Source organism: Neofelis nebulosa, chromosome X (genome assembly GCF_028018385.1).
Source record: "Neofelis nebulosa isolate mNeoNeb1 chromosome X, mNeoNeb1.pri, whole genome shotgun sequence".
NCBI lineage: Eukaryota > Metazoa > Chordata > Mammalia > Carnivora > Felidae > Neofelis > Neofelis nebulosa.
Genome location: NC_080800.1, coordinates 122,520,234 through 122,542,745, shown reverse-complemented (window position 1 = coordinate 122,542,745; position 22,512 = coordinate 122,520,234). Strand labels below are relative to the sequence as shown.

General features: G+C 46.7%; 1 protein-coding gene across 10 annotated transcripts in view; it reads right to left on the bottom strand.

Moving 5' to 3' along the window:
• Window positions 1-17,936: 17,936 nt before the first annotated feature.
• The window catches only part of AFF2 (ALF transcription elongation factor 2), a 455,915-nt gene continuing 451,339 nt past the window's right edge, over window positions 17,937-22,512 (bottom strand). For all 10 annotated transcript variants that reach the window (XM_058713753.1, XM_058713755.1, XM_058713757.1 and 7 more), the window contains one exon: window positions 17,937-19,387. In XM_058713753.1, the coding sequence (XP_058569736.1) occupies window positions 19,266-19,387 (122 nt within the window). In that variant the 3' untranslated portion in view covers window positions 17,937-19,265. The remainder of the gene's footprint in view (window positions 19,388-22,512) is intronic.

The window sequence follows — 22,512 nt, the reverse complement described above, 5'->3', positions numbered from 1 at the left end:
GAGCTGCCCCCAACAGGGGGCAGTTGGGCTGCTTGCCTGAGCAGTGGGGACAGGGCCACATGGGTAGCAGAAAAAGGGGAAGATGTGCCCGGGGCCTCTGGACATCTGCCTTTAGACCTGTCTCTGCTCCTAACTCCCCAGCCCTCAGTTTCCCCTTTGGAGCAACAGGGGCCTGGGGCCAGGGATTCACATACAGCACATGGTCGTTGGCTCCTCATCCTGGTTGATCCGGAAAGCCCGAAGCTGCCTCCCTTGCCCTTCCCCGGTGTCACGCTTCTCCAGGATGGGCAAGGAAGAGGTTTCCCAGGCGGTGGTTTCACACCAGCTCCTGCACGGTCCTGCGTCGCAACGATGGCATCCGAGAAAACAGGCCAGACCTTGGCTGCTGGAATTCATAAGGTGGAAAAAAAAAAAAATCTCAACCTGCTCCGAAGGTTTACACCTGAGCAAAAATAAAATTTTATCCAAACAGCAAACCTGCTAGGCTGCGAGTTTAATAAGCTATTAAACGGCACCATCTGAAACCTGCAATCAAAGCAAAAACACTGTAAAATAAATCAAGAGAGATAAGAAAAGATTTCACATTGTTAAAAGTTTATGCTGTTTTTGACTTCCCGAAATGTTGCCATTAACCTGGGAGTTAATCAGACTTTTTCATTTACCCGTTGTTCGGAGCCACGAATGAGCACTTTAACAGGGTAAATAAAAAAATCTAAAGAAGCAATACACGCGAATGTCACAAGTGGCAATCATCTACCTTGTGAAGCTTGTGCGGTACAAAGCGTCGCACAGCTGGAAACAAATGAATCCGCAGAACACTGTAAATAACCTCCAAGCCCACTCCTAATTAAAGTAGAGCCCCACTTTCTCATGGGCATTGAAATATATGAACCAATTAAGGAAATATCATTTCTTTCCTGAAAAGCCTGTGTTCTCTCCTCTCCTCTCCCTCCCTCCCTCCCTTATTCCCCTCTCCTCTCCCCTCCTGGCCTCCCCTCCCCTCCCCTCTCCCCTTCCCTCCCCTCCCCTCCTCTCTTCTCCTCTGGCTCTCTCTCTGCTCTTTCTCTCTCTAAAGAATTTCCACCAAAGAGCTGGCCCCCGATGTTCCTGAGCTGCAATAATGAGACATCCCTGCTTTAAGCAAATTTTGCACCTGTAACCTGCAGAAATATAGCCGTAGCATTTGAAAAATTACCTCCATGCTGCACAGTGCCATGAAAATTTATCTTTGAGATGATTTTATTGCATGGTTACCCTAGGCAATTAAATCAATAAATCTTAACTGTCAGGAAGGCTGGCCCCATGCCAGAAATAAATGAAATGCGCGAAATCAGTAAATAAAAGGTTCCTGACAACTCATTCCAGAAATTATTTAGCAGTTGGGGTTGTGGGGGGTTTTGTGTTTCACTCCCCAGCCTTTATTGACATCCTTTCTGAGAAATGATTATGCTAACAAACACAATGGCTCCACGACAAAGAACGCAGACTTTGCAGAGACATAAATTATGGCCCCTGAAAAGCAGGAAGGAAATATAGCCAATGGCCAGAGGTGGGGGGCCAGAACCAGTTTGGGGTGGGGACAGGTCTAAGGAGCAACTCCCCGGTGCCCTGGGGAGGGAGCCTGGTCTTGTTGCCTCCCCTTGGCTACTATATCCTTACCCCGCTGGCCTTTGCCCCCATGGGAGGTGCCCTCTCCTCAGGGGCCCAACTTGCTTGACCTGTACCACCTGTGGTCTGCTATGAATCTAAGGCAGTTTACTGTGTGCTGTTCTCTGTTTCCAGAAACAATACCCATACGGGATGTGAGGGTGGTGAGGGAGAGGGGGTCGGATCACTATGTTTCTCCTGTGCTGAAGTCTTTAGATTGGTTCAGTACTGGGGTGCCTGGGTGGCTCAGCGTCCGACTTCGGCTCAGGTCATGATCTCATGGTTCATGAGCTCAAGCCCCACGTCAGGCTCTCTGCTGTCGGCCCGCTTTGGATTCTCCGTGCTCATGCTCTTTCAATCTCTCTCTCTCTCTCTCTCAAGAAAAATAAAATAATAGGGGTGCGTGGGTGGCTCAGTTGTTTAAGCAGGTCATGATCTCACGATTCATGAGTTCTGTGCTGACAGCTCAGAGCCTGGAGCCTATTTCTGATTCTGTGTCTCACTCTCTCTCTCTGCCCCTCCCCCACTCGTACCCTGTTTCTCTCTCTCTCTCTCTCTCAAAAATAAATAAAACGTTAAAAAAAATCTTAGAGTGGTTCAACACTGGGAGGTGTTTTTATTATCCCCATTTTACAGGTGAGAAAATTGACATTCACAAAGGTTAAGTGACATGTTTGGGCCTCTGCTGTCCTTACTCTGGGTCTCATGAACCCAGGGAGCGGAGGACCGAAGCCAGGGTTTGGGCATACTTGTTCTTGCCTTAGCTCATGGGCTTTTTTTTCTCACCAGAATTCTTCCTCCCCTGTCGATGGGTACACCCCAGTGAGGATCTGTTGGGCTGCCCTCACGCAGCCAGAGGTGGCTGAATGGCAGTGTTGTGTGGGCTGCGAGGCTGATGGATGTTTGAGGGCCACCCGACAGTCTGAGCAGGGCCTGTGGCAAGTCCTACCACAGGGCCTTTGCACCTACTGTTCCCTAGGCCTGAACTGCTTCTCCCTGTCCACCTTGTCTCCTTTCAGATTTCGGCTCAATCGGCGCCTCCTCGGCAAAGCCGTCCTTGACTCGCCACATAACTCCGCTGCAGCACCAGGCGGCTTTTCTTCGCAGCGTTCACTCTCGAGGCAATTTCACACGTAGTTGTGGAACTGTCTCCGAACGGCTCTCTCTCTCACTGGCCCATAAGCTCCACAAGGGCAGGGCAGGATGTGGTTCGGCTCCCCCATGAGGTCCCAGAACCTCATACGGGGCACAGAATGACTATTTACTTAATGAGTGGAGGAGAACAGGTATATTCAATTGCGTGGACCACTGTAACAAAGCACCACAGACTAGGGGGCTTAAGCAACAGAAATGTATCATCTCCCAGTTCTGGAGACTGGAAGTCCAAGGTCAAGGTGTGGGCAGGATTGGTTCCTTCTGAGGGCTGAGAGGGAAGGATCTGCTCCAGGCTTCTCGTCTTGCCTTGGAGATGGCTGTCTTCATGTTCACACGGCGTTCTACCTGTGCACGAGGTTGTCCCCCGAATCCCCCTCTTGTAAGGACATCAGTCATATTGGATTGGGGCCCATCTTCACGACCCCATTTTAACTTGACTGTGTCTGTAAAGGCCCTATCTCTGAAGAAGGTTATATTCTGGGGTAGTGGAGGTTAGGACCCCAACATATGAATTGTAGGGAGACACAATTCGGTCGCTAAGTAGAAGCCACTGGCCCGGGAGCAGAAATTTCTCAGATGCCTTGATGCCGAGCACTTAGAATTATTTTCCGGGTCAGAGCTAAGGAGAGTAACAGGTCCCTTCTCAACTTGCCCCCGCAATCCTGCACCTTCAAATCCAGTCACCCTGTCCCTGGGAGGATTAGACAGGGGTCTCCTGCAGCTAGTCAAGGGTAGAGATATGGAGCCAGACATGAGGCCTCAGGCTTAGGTGTCTCGAGGTCAAGGCCTGCTTTCCTTTCCCTTCCCACCCACTCAATCCTTTCTCCTGTTGCTGTTGGCTCATTGGCTTTCCCAGTAGGCTGTGGAGACAGAGGGTGGGCTGGGCCTTGGGGAGTGCTCCCGGGGGAGAATGGACCCAGGAGGACTATGTGGGGCTGGGGCTGGGGCTGGGGTGGGGGCTTCCTGAAGGGGTAAAGGCTAAGCCAGTGGAACAGAGATTCGCCTATGACCAACATGGGGGTGGGGGTTGCAGGGAAACAGGTCAGGAGGGGTTGCACAGCTTGATGGGGAGGGACAGAAGGGAGCAGAGACTCAAGCGAGACACTGCAGAGAACGAGGTTGCCCCGTGGAGAGACTAACGCTGTCTGGGGAGCAGGGCTCAGGTCTTCGAGGAGGGCTTGGGAAGCGGGGACCAGGAAGGGGAGTTGCCCCCAAGGAACCCCAAATCATCTTGGGGCTGCTACAGCTGCAGTCAAGGGGAAAGAGGCTCAGGGCTGCACCTGGCCCTTGGGGAGGTGGGAGACTCTGAGAGGCAGTCCCCAGAGGGAAGAGAGAGGCAACCAGTGGGAATGTGTCCCTCCTGCTGTCTGATTGGCTCTCCTCTTTGAGCTTCAGCTAATGCACATCTCTTTTTATAATTCTTGCTGGCAATTTCCCAGAGCAGATCATTCCAAGGTGCTTATTTTCAAATTAATGGTTTGAAACAAAATACGAGCATTGTTATTGATCTGGGGGCTGATAGATGGCAAAGGCACGGTGTCTAATAACCAAGTGCAAACTTTGCGATGACAGCCACAAGATTTTAAAATAATAATAATTTGCATCCCGATAGCACCTTTCATCTGACTAATGAATTTAACACAATTCATTCATTAATTTATCACCCTCCTTTAGGCAGCACAGAAATAAGGGTTGCTTGAAGAACTTTCTGCTTGGAGAAACTAAGGCGGAGAGAAAAGGATTCTGTTGGTGGCAGGGCCACTGCTCAAGAAGCTCTTAGGTCCAGTACTCTAGAGATCATAGAGAGGAGGGGAAAGGTCTGCTAGACAGGAGGCAGAGACTTCTGGCGCTCAGAGGCATGTAGCAGGCGGAATTCTAAGTGGCCTCCAAGATTCCTGCCCCTGACACTCACGCCCTGTGTGAGCTCCCTTGAGTATGGGCAGGACCCGTGAGTAGGCTGAATGTCACTTGTGTGATGAGGCTATGTTATATGGCAAAGATGATGGCATTTTGCAGGAGTAATTAAGGCCCTAATCAGTTTGATTTGAGTTAATGGAAGTGGAGATTCTCCTGGGTGGGTCTGACCTAATCCAGCAAGTTCTTTAAAAGAGGGCCCAGGGACACCTGGGTGGTTCAGTTGGTTAAGCATCTCACTTCAGCTTGGGTCATGATCTCAGGGTTTGCGAGTTCGAGCCCCGCATGGGGCTCTCTGCTGTCACCACGGAGTGTCCTTCCGATCCTCTGTCCCCCTCTCCCTCTGCCCCACCCCGCTTGCGCACTCTCTCTCTCAAAAATAAATAAACATAAAAAAAAAGACAGTCTAGAGGACAGACTCCCTCTCCTGCTGGCCTTGACCAAGCAAAGTAACATGAGTTCTACAGCTGCAGGAAAGTAAGTTGTGCCACCAAGCTGAGGGAGGCAGGAAGATGAGTTGGCACGTGATGACGACGATTAGAACTTCAACTGAGGCTGTGGCCGGGGTGATGAAGTGAAAGGGTCAGATTTGAGAGCCACTCTCAGATGTGAATTCATAGTGCATTTGAACTAGAGAGGGTCTTTGAGGGTATCCGGTTCAAGGCAACATGCTGAGTTTGCTGAGCCATGAAGAAGCAAGGAACATCGTCGTGGAGCCTGAATTTGGGTTTTGAAGTGGAAAAGGTACATTTTGTATTAAAACAGACATGAAACATATGGACTATACCGCAGACTACCCAAAGGTTTTAGGATGAAGCAGGGGCTTAAAAGAAAGGGTCTACTTTCAGGAACTTCCCTAGGTGCTGCCTCAGACATTGCAGAAGGATGGTCAGGAGAGGAGGGTTCCAGCCCAAGGAAGAAAGGGCCAGCCTAGGTCCCATATTAGTCCCTCGGCCAGAGATTGCGTATGCTGTGCCCTAAATCCTTATTCCCACTGGGCATCAAGCAAAGCTGTTGTCATTCTCATTGAACTGATAGGACACTGAGGTCCCGAAAAGGAACAGTCACGGGGAGTTCGTGCGAGGTCAGATGTAAACCTAGACTTCCTCTTTGCCCCCAGCTAAAGGTTACATTCTAAGGGAGAACTGGCAGGTCTTAACTCAGAAAGGGGTACGATTGGCACTTGACAGTTGCTTAGCAATTACAATTGTTTTGTGGACGGCTATTTCTGTTGGTAACAGATTGCACAGGGATTTTTAAGAATATTCAGGGATCCGGAGAGGGTACCATGGAGTCTAGATGTCAGCTCCCAAGCCCGAATGTCCGTTGGCTTTTGAACGACCTTGGATGCCTTGCCAGTGCCAAATACTTGGGTTGCGGGCAGTGAGAGATGGGGTACAGCCCCAGCTGGAAGAACTTTGGCTAGAAAAAGGATTTTTTTTTTATGTTTTTATTTATTGTTGAGAGCGAGAGAGAGAGAGAGAGAGAGCATGAATGGGGGAAGGGCAGAAAGAGAGGGAGACACAGAATCCAAAGTAGGCTCCAGGCCCTGAGATGACAGCACAGAGCCCAACATGGGACTCGAACTCACAAATTGCGAGATCATGATCTGAGCCAAAGTCGCATGCTTAACCGACTGAGCCACCTGGGTGCCCCTAGAAAGATGATTCTTAATCCTGACTGTAGATTGGGATCAGAGAGCTCTAGAAACCACACTACTGGGAGTTCGGGGGAAGGGAGAGCAGTACCCAAATCAACTAAATGAGAATTTCTGGTGAGATGTTGGCTCAGCCAAGGTTGAGGTGCCCTTTGTCAGACTGTAGGACATGAGCCCAGCCCTAAGCCCAGAGCCAGGGCAGAGGCCACCCATCTAGCTGGCTGGTCTGCAGGGCCTGGGGAGGCAGCCGGTAGGGCAGGAGCTGAGACTGAACCACAACAGGATGCTGGGGATATCTGGGCCACCCCTCGAGGGGGCTGGCCCTTTCCAGGGGGACAGTGGCTGTTGCGTCAGGATGTGTCTGGTGGTTGTCACACAACTGGTCCAGTGAGTTGAGGCCAAGACTTGGCCGGTGTAGGGGGTGTCAGGGGTGTCTGGAGGGTGCCAGGAGGGGACTCTGAATGGAGCCCACCACCGCTCCCTGTCAGCTGATCGTTTGTGGCCCGGGTGTATTGAGCTCGAGGGATCTGGGGACCCAGCGAGGAAAAAGGTATGACCACAAGGTGGCAGTGGAGTAAAGCAAGCTTTATTTGGAGGCCACTTGGGCAGCTTTGCATGTGGGGGGTGGGGGTGTCCCTCACAGGAGACCTTCCTGAGAGGCCTCCAGCCAGAAGAGGAAGAGAACAAGATAATTCCTGGGGGCCGTGGACTCGGCACTTGGATTAGGCAAAGCGGGCAGGCTCTAAATGGGTCAAAATCTGCTTATTTGGGCTGTATTTAAAACAAAGGGCTGTGGATTTCCCGGGTTTTGTCAGTGGGCTTCTAAGCGAACCAGTCCCAGACTGCTGTCTGCCAAGACTTTAGCCCAGCTGAGGCTTTCGGGGGTGGAGGGGTGTCTATCTAAATGAACTTCTGTGAGGGGAGCTTCCTTCCCACTCCCTGGGTTTTCTTGTGTCCTCAGAGTGGAGAATTCTGGGAGAATCTTGGCGCACCGCCATCATCCTCTGCCCTGATCCGGCCTCATCTGAGACGTTTCCAGACAGGTGCACAGGCCTCCTGTCAGGACTCGCCTCACTCTCTGGCCTGCTGCAAGGACTGTCTTATTTAGGAGATGACAGTAAGTTCAAGTGCACTGTGGCTTGAACTAACTGGGAAATACCTGGAGAGTTAGAAAGTGTGACAAGAAATCCCTTCCCTGGAGAAGCCTGATGCAAGTTCGGATTCCTCCGGGGTGTTTTCTCTAGAGCACTGGAAGGACCGTTATCTCCTGTTCTGGCTTGACTCTCAAAATCTTCCCTCCCGCATCCTCAGGAAGGTGGGTAGGCTGCAGGATGGAGTCACAGAGCTAGAAAGACAGGGCTGGAAGGTTATTTCCTGGCCCCCGCTCGCCTCCTGAATTCACAGCTCATCATCTGCACATAACTACTCACACTGAGAACTCGTCTCAACTTCGAATGTGTACACCTGAAACTTGGCAAAATCCCCCTTAACAAGTTACATAGACCCCTCATATATCACAGCCAAAGGTTTTATGATTATATTTCATTTTCTAAAAAAAAAACGGGGAAAGGGGGCAAAAGAGCCCACCGAAGCCCCAAATGTACTTCCTGCAGAAACTCGCAAAGCTAAACACGTTCTCTGTGCGAAGCGTGAGGCTCGGTGCGCTCCCAGTCCTCCACGTGGCACCCTCTGCTAACCGTCCACACGCTGTGGACGTTGCGGTTGCCCTCACTGCTCTACCGCCCTTGGAGTTGCCGAGTGGGGCTGTCGGATGAGAAACACTGGTCTTTATGAAACCTTGCTCCTCTCTGGGAAGCAGGGAGAAGGCTGATCTCATCAAGCCCATTTTGCAGAGTAAGAAAGGGGGGCACGGAAAGGGTAAGCATTTCCATTAAGGCAAGCAACAAGAGGCTGCTCTAAAATCCTGCCTCACAGCCCAGGGCATCCATGCTTGCAGGTCAGACACCAGGAGTGGGGGGTTGGCCATGCTGCCCCATCTTCCGAGTGAACTGACAGGCCGATCCAAGGCCATATAGAGGATACCCCTCACCAAACCTTTCCTGAGTTGCTGACTCCACCTGGGACCCTGTCGGGCCTCATGCAAAGAGGCATTTCCAGAAGGCTGACTCCATGCCTTTCCTTTAGAGTCCTCTGGAAGGATTAAGGGGACATCTTTTCCTGAGGGCTCAGGCCCTTCTTTACTTTTGTTTCTAAAATGAAATGAGGGTATGGAGGCAAGAGCATTATGCACGATACAGGCAGTAGACGGTTAAGAGCAAGGCCTTTGGGTCACACTGTCCAAATCTTCGCTGTGTGACCTCAGGCAAGCTGCTTAACCTCTCTGTGCCTCTGTTTTGTCATCTACAGAACAGGGACGTAATAGAACCTATTTTATAGGGCCATTAGGAAGATTACAGAAGTTAGCATATCAGAAAGTGCTAGAACAGTGCCTGGTGCACGGTGAGGGCTGCGTAAACTGACCAGGGAGCATGATCCCAGCACTCTAACCTTTAAAAATGTCATTCTGCACATTTCCTCCAGTTCTTCTCTGCACGCGTGCATACTTTTACCCAGGCACGATCAGAATTCACGGCCTCGGCTTTTGAGAGTAGAAAACATCTTGGTTGCTGGAGAACAAATTTATAATCCATTTAGCTCTATTGGCTCAGATCAAATATTTCTTCATTATCTCCTAAGAAAAAATGTTCCTATTTACCAACATCAGAGGCTCCACATTTTGGAAAAGACTTGGAACTCTCAGCAATAGCATCACAACCGCCAGTTTCAGTGACACGTAGCTCGATTAGCATTCACACCTGGACTACCATTATGTAGTGTCAGAATATCTGGCCAAGCCCAATGTAGTTCATTCGTTTGCAGAAAATTCCACCGAGTGTTAACACCATTCACTTACAAGTGTCTGTAAGTGCGGGTGCCTGGGTGGCTCGGTTGGTTAAGTGTCCGACTTCGGTTCAGGTCATGATCTCTCGGTTTGTGAGTTTGAGTCCCGTGTCGGGCTCTGTGCTGGCAGCTCAGAGCCTGGAGCCTGTTTCAGATTCTGTGTCTCCCTCTCTGTCCCTCCCTCACTCACGTTCTGACTCTATCTCTCAAAAATAAACATTAAAATAATTTAAAAAAAAACCCCACAACTGTTCGTAACTGCCGTATGATGTCTTAGCATTGAGCTTTCTCATTTTGCCTGGCCAGAGAAATTTCTAGATACCTGAGACCTCCTCTTTCATGGTCTGGAAAATGTTTAACATCTTGAAGGAAATAGTTCTAAAACTCTCTCCTGCCTTAGTAAAGATGGTACACTTAAGACAACCTTTTCCCAATGACTTCAAATCGTATATCGACCTAAATTATCACTTAGGCTGTTGTCCCAGGCCAGCGGCTGCTGTGCTTTTAAGTTTGCACCCTAGTTTGAGAATGTCCTCGTCGTCCCTCAGCACCCAGTACAGTTATGACTTCCTAATGGGAAGCTTTTTTTTTTTTTTGTACTGTGTATCAGGGATCCAGATAACGAAACATTTGATGATTTACTCTGAAATGGGCTTTGAATGACGGTCTGAGGGTCTCTCTTATGAAATGAGCCGGCCTCGTGAGAGTTGATTTCTTTACAGCCCTCAGTTTTAAAGCTGTTGAGGTAAGTGAGAGCACAGACTATGTATTATACTTTGAAAGGGGTGCTAACAAGGGACTTCAGGCTGGAAAGTCTGTAAGCAGAATAATCTCCATGTCTAAAACGAGATTTTCATAAAAATTTTATTTTGCATTTTTAAATAATTCAATGCATTGGCAGTATAGTTAATGCCTCTATGAGAGAAACCGATGCACCAGCTCAGCCAATATCATTTTTACAGAGACATCATGTTGGGAAACAACAAAACTACATTAGAATGTTTGTACACAGAGTTACTGTACTGAGAACAAAGCACCAACAAAACGCTTGTGCGCCACACATTAGAAATGCAAAGCCACACAGGCAGGTACAGTTTTATACATAGAAAGCACATGAAACCGGTTTTCGGAACCAGATAGCGTTTCATTCCTGGCTTGATGTTAAGGACAGTTACCTTGGTCTATACAGGACATCTGAAATTATGACAAGACGAAGAATTTGCAATGAGTATGACGATGGAAAGCTGCACTCAAGAAAACGTGGTTCAAAAGGCTAATTGGGTCGTGGTAAAACAAAGGGGGCACTTTATGAATTATCCATCGCATTTTAATGGCCACCCGGGCTGCCGCCAGTGTGGGAAACGGTCTTCCACTAAGGGCAGGGACTCAGGAAGTTTTCTTCTCAGGATCCAGGCCAGGCTACTTCTGATGGTTCTCCTTGTCCACTGACATGCGGGGAAGTCCCGGTCGGGCCAGTGGCCCCAGCGATGAGCCACAGCTCGGGGCGGGCTCAGTCCAACCCTGAAGGGCTCATCTCAGCTCATATGTTGCTGCAGCTGAGGTGGCCTCAACCTTCCCCCGCCATGCGTCTTGACCTACAGTTTTATCTTGGAAACTCAGCTGGATTGGAACAGAGCCTCTTCCCTCACAAAGACCAGCGGAATCCATGTGGTTAGACCATAATGTTACGACAAAAGCTTCCAAGAGGAAAAGAGTTTTCATTTCAAATCACTGCCTTCAGACGGCAACATGGCCATGGCCTCCTGGAACTGTAAAAGAATGTTTTTCAAGAAGGGAAAGCTAAAATCCCGTGAAGGACCCAGCAAGCCAGACATGTCGCACACGCGCACGCACACATACACGCACACAGGCGACACGTTTCTGTTTGTGCAGTTACGGCTTGCCACAGTGGCCCACAGTCATGGCATTGGCCAGCACCCCGCCCCCTCCCCCCTCCCCAAGCACATGATGACAATTAAATTCCCAATTGGTATTCTGGGTACTCAATAAACATTTTTCATGACACTTAAATATACAAAGTTTCTGTTTAAAATATGCATGGAAATGCCTTCTCTTTAAGAACAAAGGAAAGGTTTATAGAGCCACATCTTCATTTACAACACGTTGGGATTATCTTTCTGGTTCTTATATACAGGCTAAAGGAAATGCTAGGAAATACTTCACACGAGCACACAAGACGTGAATGCGCCTCTTAGATACAAAGCAAACACACACACTGTAGACCAGGCAGAAGACACACCCCCACCCCCACCACCGGTAAGTTTCAGGGGTATTTTTCAGGTCTCAGTCAAGCGACTTGCTGGAAAAACAGGTGGAGTCATTTGTTAAACTGCATTGGGTCTCGGAGGACATTTTAAAAGTGCCCTTCTGCACAAACTACTTCTGTCTTATCACCTGTCCCTGTGGGGTGTGGAAGGGCCCAATGAACACTGTCCCTCTTTGAAAACCCATCAAGGTTTCTTGAGATTTCGATCTCATTCCCGGCCTACAACCTGGTCTAAATGCAGATTTACCAAAGACTCCACATCTCACTATTTTAATGGAGAGGGAGACACAGAGAGAGAGAGACAAAGGGAGAGAACAGAAGTACACAGTATAATCAGTCAACATACTTCTTCAGTCAGTAATAGTAAGCAGCTTCAAAACAAAAAAGGGGGGGGGAAGAAAAAAAAAAAAGAAACAGGTGAACCTAAAAAAATTCTTGACCGAAGCATTCTGGGAAATTTGTAGAACAGAAATTTGTTCTTCGTATTTGTGACGGTTACGGCAACATCCGAAGATGTTTGCCGTTGCCAGGCCTCCACTTGCTCCAAAATTATGTTGTAAAGGTCAAAACACTGCTCCACAAAGTTATACAATTGGACAAATGGATTCAACAGACTAGTATTTCTAATATCATGATTTCATAATACAGCATGCCTTTCCAAGTGGCATGTTTTAAATCAGAACACATCTATTTTTATTAATCTGTTATGTCTAAAAGCATGAACAAGTACAATTCAGAAGCTCACATTTAACTCAACTATTCATTTGTTTAGAGACAGAAAAAGCCCGAGCAGGAAAGCGAAAGCCAGAGCCAAAGCAAGCGAGAAAGTGTGTGTGTGTGTGTGTGTGTGTGAAAGAGAGAGAGAGAGAGAAACAGGTCACAACAACAACCACAGCCACAGCCACAACCACCAGCACAAAACCAGAAAAGAAACCAGTCTTTTCTGTGGAGGATCTTAAGGACATCTCACTCAACTAACCAAGTGTGCCAAGGGGAAGAATGTTAGGTATCTTCTGATCCCAAGAAGTGTTACGAGCATCTTATCAATACTGGGCTCACTTTTGATGTATTAATTTTATCTGAAGATGACGCTACATCAAACACTCTCCAGAAGCACTACTCCAATGAAAATAGGAATCAAAACAGCAATTTGTAGAATTGAATAAATGTGAGGGATTTCATCTCAGACATTTCTCGTTCCAGAATATCCAGAGAGTCGAATCATCCAGGAAGAAAACTATTTGACAGATTGTCTTGAGACCGAATCGATCTCATTTGTAATATTTGTGGGTGAATATGATTGATTAGTGAGGATGGTTTTGAAATAGGCAATCAGTGGATGATGATGAACATATTTCTAGCTCTCTGTATCCATGCAAACCGGTCCATTGCCTATGGCAACTCTGAGTCCCTGTGTGAGTGCGATGTCAATTAAACCTGACCAGTAGGACAAGCGTTGCATGAACACCATGAGGGGATAGAAGACCCCCCTGCAACTCTGTTATTGCGCTGGCCACAGAAGGAACCGCAGGGGCACAAGAGAGAAAGGCCAGAAAGAAAGAATTAAGACATGGGCCTCCTCCGGGGACTAACATTCGGCCACGGACACAGGCTCAGACAGAACACGGAAATGTTTCAAGACAAATGGGATTGTAGGGCAAGTTCTTCAACCCTTCCAGATACAAACCTCTTATTAACTGCAGAAGATGCACAGGACCAAGAGGATGGGCCCTTTGAGACTTTTTATTCTACTCTCAGGGTGATTTATAACGAGGAGGCCTAGGGGTGTGGTGTGTGTGTGTGTGTGTGTGTGTTTAATGAAAACCTCATTCTCTTAGGAAAATATACTGAGGTTTATGCCTTCTTGTTAGTGACCCTGGTTTTCTTTATATTGAGTAGAAAAGGGAATTATTTTGGTTTGGATGATCATTTCTGAGTATTAGTCATGTAATTGATACAGGAGACGTTCTGGTTTGAATTCAGAGCTAGGACAGTAAGTAGATACTTTTAACTAAAAACACATGTTAAACATGTAACTTCGATCTCTAATAACTAAAGTAAAAATCTTCTGAACAACAGCAGGGAGGTGGGAGAAATACTGAGTTTCCATATTCCGAGAAAAACACACAATGCATTTTGGATTATGCTATTCTCCATAGAGGCCCTAATGTTTCCTAACTACACAAAGGTTGTCATTGGAAGGATTAAGTCATGTACCCGAGTTACATTTATAGGTTAGAAATACCAACTGGAATCTGAAAAATAACAATAACAGAAGAACACTCACCTATCCTATTTTCAACCAACCAGGTGGATTTTGTAAGGGCTGATCTCACTGCTGGTTTCCCTTGAGATATGATGACCGCCCCCCTCCACCCCCATTCGTCTGTGCTTTGGTCTCAAGAGGCCATTCTTCTCAGCTGTCTCCTGCTTAAAATCCATACCTCTTGGGCCATATCACAAACTACCTACAGTCATAGAGGATCAATTCACATTTGAAAGCCATGTAACAGTTGTCACAGAAGAGTACGTGTGTGTGCATGGGTGCGTGTTTGCACACGTGTGTCCACATGAACGTCAATGTGAAATCTGAACCCTCTTTGAATAGCTGCATTCAGTGAGTGGTGTGTTGGAGCTGTCTTGCCCTGTCTCCCAACGTGGCGTGCATCTGTTCCCAAGTCTGTGTTCTGCGACGTCACAGTGAGTAGCTTGGAATCGGCCATGGTGGGGATATTGACGCTACGGAAATTGGCAAATGCTCCAAATCAGGCGCTTTCTGTTCTCACAGGGGCTGGCTGTTAAACATTTTACCAATCCGCCACTGGTTGTGTGCCAGGCTGGCCAGGGGAGAGGCTAGCTCTCGATCTGGGCATCGTGGCACCAGCCTGGCTTCTCTGTGGGTTTCTCCAATGCAGCCTCCTTCCCGGAGCTCCTCCTCCACTGATTTCACAGAAGGCCTGGAGCATCTGGGATACATTTGGCTACTGCTGTCGCCCCCTGGGCTCTACTCTCAGAGATACCTCTCCTATTTGGTAGCCACACGAGTGGTGCCGGCCAAAACCAAAGAGGTAATGCATTTCCAATTCTTACTAAGCTCCGGATATGGCAGCTGGCTTCCTGCTGCAGAGTTTGGAGAACAGTGAGTCCCTCAGTGGGAACAAGCTATCCCCGGCCGAGACCATCCACTGTGGCATTCTTCAGGAGGTTTCCCACAGCTGTCTGCCACCACAGCATCCTGCCCAGGGGCCTGGTAGCAGGCTTCCTTTGCTTCCCCCTTCCCTCCTCAAAGTCTAGTACAAGTCAAAGAGCCAACAAAATTGAGGTCACTGGAGAAAGAGTTTGAAATTTTGAATGATTTTTATTAAACACCATTAGTCTACACTGCACAGTTAATGAAACAGCAAAGCTCCAATCTCTTAGAAGAACGATGATTGATCATGGATCGGAAAAGCAGTTCAGCGTCCCCTAACCCAACGTGAGCCTGATGAATAATGATTCATTAACATCTCATGTCAGAAGCAGAAAGGGGCAAGAACTGCAGCCTGGCCTGCAAGGACTTCCCTACCCTCCACCCCCCCCAGCCCCACCCCCCTCCGCCCTCCCCACAATGCAATTTTCTTTGAGTCGATGGATTACAGAGGAAAATGTGATGCTCTTGGTAAAGAGGGCTTCTAGATGTGCAAGGAGGAGAATGGAAAGGGAATTACTTTTTCCTTCCCTGAACATATCAGATGGTAGGATTAATGTCTGAGACCAGCCTATCCGATTAGCCTCCTGCCAGGGTAAATGCCAATTATCGATACACAGATGCCATCTTTGCTGTTGGAGTTTGCTAACACCAAAGAGAAAATGAATCAGCGTTTAATTATGAGAATAAGGCTGTGCGGGTGGAAATGACAGACAACAACGACAACCATAACGACGAAGAGGAGTTTAGTCTGCCAGTTGCGTAACAGAGTAGTGACAACTGGCTCGATATTTTTCCCCCACAGAATTGAATTCAGGGGTACTGAATCGACCCATTCGTTTGATATCGTGCAGCTACATCGTCTCGCCACACAGTTTCTCAATGGGGATAGTGATGCTTCTCTAAGCAAGCAGCTCATTGCCTTACTGAGTAGTCCTACCCAGTGAACCGGTGTGGGTCTCCCACCTGCCGACTCCCGCAGGTGAATTTTATCATGTCTGTTGAGAAGTACATGAGGGGGAAGCCCTCACAGCTAAATGGATCCTGCCTTCAAAAATGCTTTCCAACTTCAGACTCCAACTTCAACCTCCGGGATGCACATCTGAACAAAACAAACTGTGAATCAGACAGCTTTGGGAAAGATGACAGAGCAAGTATCTTTCCGACGCATTGAGCGGTGCAATGTCCAAATGCAAATCCATACACTTGGAAACTCAACAAAACACATTTTAGCCAATGGTTTCTAATTTAGCAACTTGGTTATCGACTGAAGATTTGAATCTTTTGATGTCAATGTCAAGTCTTTTAAAAGTTAGCAGCAGCTAATCTGCTTTTCCAATTATGTCATCCAAATATAAAACTACAAGTGTTTTCCCAATGAGATTATTAAGTAATTAACAGTCTACAGGCTGGCTAACAACATGCTTACGGCTAAATTCTACCCCGAGGACCACACTAGTATACTCTTTTCAAATTAATCCTACCTACCAAAATCAGACAGTAATATGACAAAACCACTAAAAAATCCAAAGTTAATTAAAAATACAAAGCCAAGCCAACATCCTAACACAAACTCGTCAAACCCTTTGTGGCTGGAGCTTGGGTGACAAAGGAAGGCATAGTGGTGGCCCCACCTGGGTCACGTTGCAGGGCTGAGATCCTTCTGTGTACTCGCTCAGGTTCCCGTTACTCTGCCCATCGCCCTACCTCTGTGTGCTTATTGATGCATCTCACCAAGCCTCTGTCAAGGTCTCGAGGCAGGATCTCTCACCGCCATCCACATGTCCTATATCCCTCCCACAAACTGGTACACTGAAGAGATTTACTTGACAAAATATCTCAATCCCTCACATCGCCGCACGCCTACGACACAGATCACCATTTACAATGTGATGAATACAGTGCCTAGAAAACAGCAACAGTCCTTAATCGTGAAACCGAAAGACGTCTCATCTCCGGGGATAGGAAGGCAATTCATCCTCCATGTTTAATTGGTTTCTTAGCTGCTTTACAAATAGGTCTACTAAATAATCAGGTGGTGATCCTGAGCTCAACTGTCAGATGTGATCATCGTGCTGCTGATTTGGCACACACTTTACAGTCACCCACCAGAGGTGACATCAGGCAGCGGGATTCTCTGCTGCCTCCCTGTTGTATGTAAAGTAGATAAAAGGACTCGCTGAAACTAGAGCTACGAGTCTTTCATCCATCCACGAGGCGAGATGCTCGTTTCTCTTGGAAACTGCCCCTCGCATTCTAACATCTAGTTTCTGGAGAGTGAATTTCAAGAAGAATCTACCCCTAAATCCATGATGGTCTAGGATCGTGGTTTAGGCTGAACTTACAAGTCAAGCCAGTGGGCTTCATTATATATAGTAATAGTCAGGCACTCTACCCGGTAAGCCGCGGAAAACAAACAGAACTTGGGTCACTGAAGCCATCAGCTGAAATTTTATATGTGACACCCACCTTGGGTGTTTGGAGTCTTTCGTATTATTATTTTCCCCATTTAAGAGGCTCAGAGAAGATTCTCTCCAGTTTCATTTGTCTGTGTGCATGTCTGCAGGTGTGTGTGTTGTTGCGGATGCTGCGAATGTATAGCTCAACCGCACCGGGAGCGTAGAAAGTTCTGGGTTCAGCTGCTGGGACGCTCCCAGCAGTCATCTGGCAACGTGGCCTCAGCCATTGGAGTACAACTTCCACAACCTCATTATAAAGCACAGGGTCTTAAACTCAAAGATGACCAGGGTGGAGCTCAAGTCTGGCTCTTTTGCAACCTTGACAATGATGAGAGTGCAGGGCGATCCCTTGCTGTTCCTGTCACAGACTTACAAGACTTGCTTTAAAAATCATACAAGTTTGCACCTCTCGTGTGCCTATGTATTATTTATCTGGTCATCACTCGGTGAACAGAATTCGATAAACTCAACAGATTAAAGGCGACGTGGAATTATATACCAGCAGGTAAGTATAAAGAGCCGACATATGAATAGTGTGCACTATGTGTGGGGGATTCTTCTGGTGAGATGGAACACCAAAGATGATATTTACACTGTGATGTTTAGGGACATAAAATGAATGCAGAGGATCAGAAGGGGTGGGGATAGTTACAAGTGATGTAGAAATGTCTCCAAATTAGGTGAGCTGTTCCCAATCTTCAGGGATCTTTCAAAGACACATTTTGTTCCGTTGTTAAAAAACTAGCCAGTATTTAGAGAGTTGAGAGTTTTCTCTGGAATGTTCACGAAAATGATTCCTGTTAATACAGACTTGAATAAAATCAGTGATTTCAGTATTTGAGTCAAAGGCTAATGAGCCCAGAAAAAGGAAATGAAAGATCAAAGAGGAGAAGAAGAAGAAGAAGAAGAAGAAGACGAGGGGGAAGAGGAGGGGGAGGGGGAGGAGGTGGGGAAAGAGGAGGCGGAAGAGAAACACTGTAAAATAGAAAATGTGGCTTATAATTGGCAAAGTCCAGATTTTAAAGTCACTAGGAGGCAAGCTGTATATTCTTACTCCTAGGCAGTGATAAACTTGACTTCTGTTTCCAGACATGTGAGCAAAATACAATAAAAATATCCTGCCAGGAATGGACCTGCCTACCAACTGCAGAAGGGCAGAGGTATGGGTTCCCTGGACATTTCCAGACCTCTCCTAATCTCTCATCTCTAAAACTGGAGGGCAGTATTTTGGCTCCTAGGGTGTGCACCCACTTAACTGCCCCTCAAAAGGAGAGCTTTACACAAAGAGAATCCCAGGTGAGGATTTACGCTTTACAAATAAATGTTGCCACTTCATCTCATTAAAATTTTAAAAATAGGGCATCAGGGAATGGATGCCAGCAAGAAAAGTGCTCTGGTTGTATGCCACCACGGTATTGTTGAAGAGTGGCATCGCTACGCTTGTCTATTTTCTTAATACTCTTGATTTTACGATGCTGCTACAACATCTAACCAGTGGGTTTTGACAATGAAAATTCTCACCTGGAGACTGAGACTGTGGGAACCACAAAAGTTTAACAATGGATTCTGAAATACGCTCTCTTCTGGACATAAGAGTAGAGTTTGGGGAATGGCTATTGCTGAAAATTTGAATCTTTGTAGGTCCTTTGTGTCTCAGATCATATATATATATATATATATATATATATATATGACATCTCATTTCAGTTCTCAGGAACCTGTTATCATCACAAGTATTTCCCATTCTTTGTTTTGGGTAGTGTGGTCTTAAAACAATACTGTAGGGACTGTGTCATCATATCAAACACAAAAAGATGGTGGGATCTGAGAAATGCATACAAAATACTGAAAAATGACTAAGTCATAAAACATACACCGCTCTCAAGTTGTAGTGGCCACTTACAATGACTTCTGTTTTTCACAGGTATCAAAAGAAGTGTAAAAACAAACAGAATCAAAGAGAACTTTCCCAAATGAGTGGAGTTCCACCAGTGACCGTTGGTGCTCTGGTAGAGGTAGAGTGATGGGTGGTGATGCTGGACATGGGGGGAGCACCCACTACAACAAATGGGCATCGATGCGCAGCCAACACAGTCCCTGGCGAACGTAGCGGACGAGATTGGTCATGCTGCTATGCTGGGTCAGGGGCCCCATCAGTGTGTCCAGATCGCCAAAGAATTCTGAAAATCAGAGCAGACGTTGGTCAGGCCTTTAAGGATCATCTCAGCAATATGCGCCAGACCGCATAAGCTGCCTTCACGCACCAACGCAACCACACGGACGCCGTAAAAGTATTCGTTGTTCATTCATTCATTCATTCATTCAACAAAAATGTACAGACTACCTCCTGGGGGCCCAAAGCTCCACAGGTATAGGAGGCACGATTATTTTAATCTCTAGGTAGATCTAAAAACTCTGAAGCATAAATAACGTTTGTATGTGTTACTGGGATTAGTAAAGCACAATTCCATTTAAATCTGTTGGTTCCTGGTAAGTTTTTTCAAATCACTATGTATTTTCTCAGACAGATAGCAGATTCTACAAATACATTATAATCCTGTGGAGGTTTGTGAGGTACACACACACACGCACACACACACACACACACACACGCACACACACACACATCACATTATATACAAAAATGTATTTGTCTCCATATTTGTATATGTTCATATAATAAAGATACATAACATTTATATATATTGAAATATACACAAAATACATAGATAAAATAAAATGTATTTAAATCTATTTTGACATCACATATACAATTTATATTTTTAGATATTATAAATTTATATTTGGACGGAGGTCCATATAAAATGGTAGGGAACAATGGTAGATAGGGTATCGAGCTGTTTGCCACTGCATGTATTACTGAGTTGAAAGTATTCTTCTGTCCTTTTGTCTAAATGAACTGAGTTTACCGATTTTTCGTGGCACGATGCAGACACAGCCAGTGAACCTGGACAGCAATTACAGCCATCGGCATCTAACACTAAATACATGTCTAGGAGGCATCTGATGGGGTAAGTCTTATTACCAATTCCTTTAGGGAAGGGAGGCGACCTGCAGATATCTGTCCCTCACAACTCCCACCTCACCCCCAAGGACGTGGATGTCAAGACTACCCGGCTGATTTCCCTCCAGCTGATTGGGAGAAGGGGCAGTGCTGAGACCACACTGCTAACCACGGAGACTGCAGTTGTAGACAGTCTGCTTTGGAGCGGGGTGGAAGGTATGTGGAAAAGACTAGACGCGTTCATTTGATTATGTGATACTTTTAAACCTGTACTATGCAATACAAGTAACTTCTGCTGATAAAGGAGTACATTATTTTTGCCATCTAAAATACATTGTTACATAACACGATATTAAGGGAAATGTTCAAGGACCTAGTCATTGTTGAGTGAACGTGAGCCGCGTGTGAGGCAGGACACCCCCTGGGTGTTCTCTGTACAAAGCCCACCGTGGCATTCCTAACTAGATACCCAGGTCACCATTTTCATAAGTGCTTCAAGTAAGCATCTGGGGAGGTAGGGAACAGGGTTCTAGACCAAAGGCCTATGTGGACAAGACAGAGGGGGTAAGGGTCTCTGACTCCACGCAGTTCAAAAATGACAAGCGTGTGGAACTCAAGGCTTCAAACAGGAGATTCCGAACTGGGCCTTCTCCCCAATCCACTGCAGAGCCCGAGGCCAGCATTAGCCGGGAACATGTTCTTTCTGCTGGTAGAGTGCAGAGTCGTTTTGATTCAGTATCAGGCAGGGAACTTAACAACTCTTGACACACTGTGCTAAGGACAAGATTAGCATCGTTTCCCTTGAACGTCAGCACAGCCACCACATCGCTCCTGGAAAGTTCTGCAGTTAATTTAGAAGAAGGAATTACTTCTAACAGATTTTGAAAATGGATGCAATTATGACGGCAATCCATAAATATCGAACTGCCCTCCAGTTACCAATACAAAATAAGACAGAGAAGAGTGGAGGCAGACAAGCTAGGCAAGCCTTAAGATGCTTATGCTTTCGCTTGCAGTTCTAGAACTCTTGGATGGGCCTGGCCATCTGGACCAGTTGTCTTTGGATTTTCATAAGTGTAGAAAAGTAGAGAAGTTAAGAACTGCCCACTACTCAGGTAACCGAGGGCAGGAGCTCTCTGAAGGTGAAGGGTTCAGACTCTGGAATCACACGGTTCTAGATCTAATTCCTGCTTCCAACACTAAGAGCTGCGATATCATGGGTGAGCTTCTTAACCTCACCGAGTCTCAGTTTTTCTTTATCTACAAAACAGGGACACATGAGGCAACAAATAATGCAGCGAACAGCACAGTGCCTGGCATGTAGAAATTGTTGCCCAATTTCTTCCTGGTTACCAATATAACCGATACATGTAAATAGTCCCAGGGCTCGGTGGGAGTGTGTAGCTGGGCTGTGGGTTGAAGTCTCAGGTTACGGAACGTGCTTTGAGAGCCACAGAATTTTTGAGTCATATAGATACATAATAATACGGAGTAAGAGAATAAATATTTGTTGGATCTCTTCCTCGTACCTGCCATTTTACACTAGCTGCTTTATACATCATCATATCCATTACAGCAATGGAAGCTAGGAAGCGGCTCATGGATTTCAGCAACTTGCCTGAGGTTGCCCAGCACTGCATGACCCAGGCGGGATTCTAACTTAAATCACCAGGCTTCACAATCTGTACTCCCAGTCCCTGGCCACACGGTCCCTCTGCTCTAAACTGCCGGGCGGTCTCTGCTGTCTGATTCCGAAAGGCCCGCATCTGTGCCCACCTTGATCGTGACTGCTGGGCCAGAATCAGCCACGCCAAATAAGTGGCCAAAGAGCACTGGCTCACTCTCTGGTGAAGCAGGGTCCTCTCCGCGTTTGTTTTGTAGCAAAACCCACGTGTTACCACAGACACAACCTCACCTCTCCAAAAAAAAAAAAAAAAAAAAAAGATTAAAGTTGATGACAGAGGCCAACAGGATCTTAATTAATTTGCAAATCATTCTTTTTCACTTGGCCTCGGTTTCTCTGCACTGATCCTTACCATGGGGTGAAAATCTGAAACAGTCATTTGCCAACACATCACAGCTCAGATTAGGTTAAGCTTTGAAAGAGGAAAAAAAAAAATCCCAGGGTCTTTGTTCAGTCTCTCAGCAAAAAACTGGTCACCGTGTCAGCCCTGAGTTAACCCCCCTCTCCTCATCTACACCCTGGAAGCCCGAGAGATAGAAAGATAAGGCTACCATGGAAGAAAACTCTAGCCCTTCGGAGCACGGTTGACTCGACCG